The following is a 1,851-nucleotide window of genomic DNA, read 5'->3' as shown; positions in this document are numbered from 1 at the left end:
TTCCTCAGATGTTAGAAAAATTGAATTCACAATTGTTGAGTAAGGCAACAGAACCAAATATCAACAAAGACAAAGTCTGGTACAACTGTATACCTATCCTGGTCAAAAGAAACGATATGGCACAATTACAAGTCCCCCTGAAAGGGAGCCATACTGTAAGAACCCTTTGTAATGAAAATTATGATGCGCGCCCCCAAACCCCCATTTCATTCTGTCTTTCTTTCCCTTATTTCTAGACGTATCTCGCTTCTCAGCTGTGTGAGTGTGACACATACCTTCACCTCAATTATTGACTCAACTTTTCACATATTCCATATATCTTTATCCAAAGCTCAAAATGACTCCTCCAGGATACACAAGTTCCAATTCAAGTACACAATACGAAGATGCTCCGACTCGTGAGTTCAATAAATCATGAGGCCAGTATTGAGTGATCCCCTTCATTGACTTGTTGAACTCATCTTCCCAGGGGCGCATAGCCAAGAAGACCGCTTTCACTCTGGCCGATCTGCTAGTCAAATCAGCAAGTTGTATCATGATCTCCTTCTTCATGATATCTCTGCTGATGTGGCGTCTCTGATCTTATTCTCAGCTCGATCATTAATAGCATCAAAGAAACCAACAGAAGCCATTGAAATTTTAAAACCATATCATGCTGAACATCCAGCAGCAAAATCCGTAACCTTTCTAGCCAAATATCACTCTAAACCAAATCATACTCAAACAGAAAAAGAAAGTATTGGAGAAGAATCCAAAGGATTAGCTGATGAAATCTTAGATGAAGATCATGATAGAGTAGATTCAATTCTAAGATTGACAATCGCAACCGTTTTACATTTGATTGAAAATACAAATTTAGCTATCTTTTTACTAAAACAAGGTGTACAATTAAAATCATTAGAGTCGGTTAGTTTATTGATTTATCTTTATTTAACTTCTAAAGATAAACGACCAGATCTAGCTAAAATGTTATATAAATCTGTTAAAGGTTGGGCAGATGATGCTATTTTATTACAAATGACTGAAGCTTGGATTGGTACGGTTACTGGTTCTGGTGCTAATACAAATGGAAAAGAATCGGGTGGTTATCAATCTGCCTTCTATGTGTTTGATGAGATTTCTAGCTAGTTCGGATTCAGTTTTTGTTAATGTGGCTGGTTTGAATGGGAAACCTGTTACACAACTCGCTATGGGTCACGTTGAAGAAGCACAAACCAATTTGAGTGAAGCTTTGAAAGCAGTGAGGATCTTTTTGTTATTCCATTCTCTCTTCATCTCAGTTTTGTATTTGAGCTTGATGTCCAAAAAGATAGAACAAACTCGCTGACCCAACGTGTTTTTTGACACAAATAGAACCCAAGAGATGAGACCACACTGGCCAACCCTATAGTAGCTAGCGGACATGCCGATAGTGCAGTATCAACTGCTGGAGAACATCTCGAGTAGTCATACTCACTCCCTCAGAATCTTACATTCCTTATCATAAACTGCATCGAAATTCTAACACCATCATTCTATTTGCGTTTGTTTTTAAGGCAATTGAGGTCGATTACTCCTTCACATCCATTGGTTGTGAATCTTGATCGACAATTGGCTCTTTTTGATGAAGCTGCTAGTAAATTTGTTGCTTCGAAAGTTTGACTTGAATGATGGACTAAGATTTGGAGATTGGAAATGTACTAGTTTTGATTAAGAAGATTTGAGCATAGGTAAGGGTGAGGAAGGGCTTATTGAAAACACTTTTGCTAGATGATGAAAATATTGTGGAATTTAAATCTACAACAAACACACGATTTTTCCTTGCAAGAGATTCACTATTACACTTTCTTCATTGCACCTGAGGAAGACAGC

General features: G+C 37.7%; 1 protein-coding gene across 1 annotated transcript; it reads left to right on the top strand.

The window, feature by feature from the left end:
• Window positions 1–337: 337 nt before the first annotated feature.
• On the top strand, window positions 338–1,446 carry MELLADRAFT_92229 (uncharacterized protein; the record flags this gene model as incomplete). The annotated part of the gene is made up of 4 exons (XM_007405799.1): window positions 338–398; window positions 593–1,081; window positions 1,125–1,240; window positions 1,354–1,446. The coding sequence occupies 4 exons, from the start codon at window positions 338–340 to the stop codon at window positions 1,444–1,446; spliced, it is 759 nt and encodes a 252-aa protein (XP_007405861.1).
• Window positions 1,447–1,851: the final 405 nt, after the last annotated feature.

This window comes from Melampsora larici-populina (assembly GCF_000204055.1).
Source record: "Melampsora larici-populina 98AG31 unplaced genomic scaffold MELLAscaffold_4, whole genome shotgun sequence".
NCBI classification, from domain to species: Eukaryota; Fungi; Basidiomycota; class Pucciniomycetes; order Pucciniales; family Melampsoraceae; genus Melampsora; species Melampsora laricis-populina.
The sequence above is the reverse complement of the archived record's forward strand: the minus strand, read 5'-3'. Positions and strand labels throughout refer to the sequence as shown.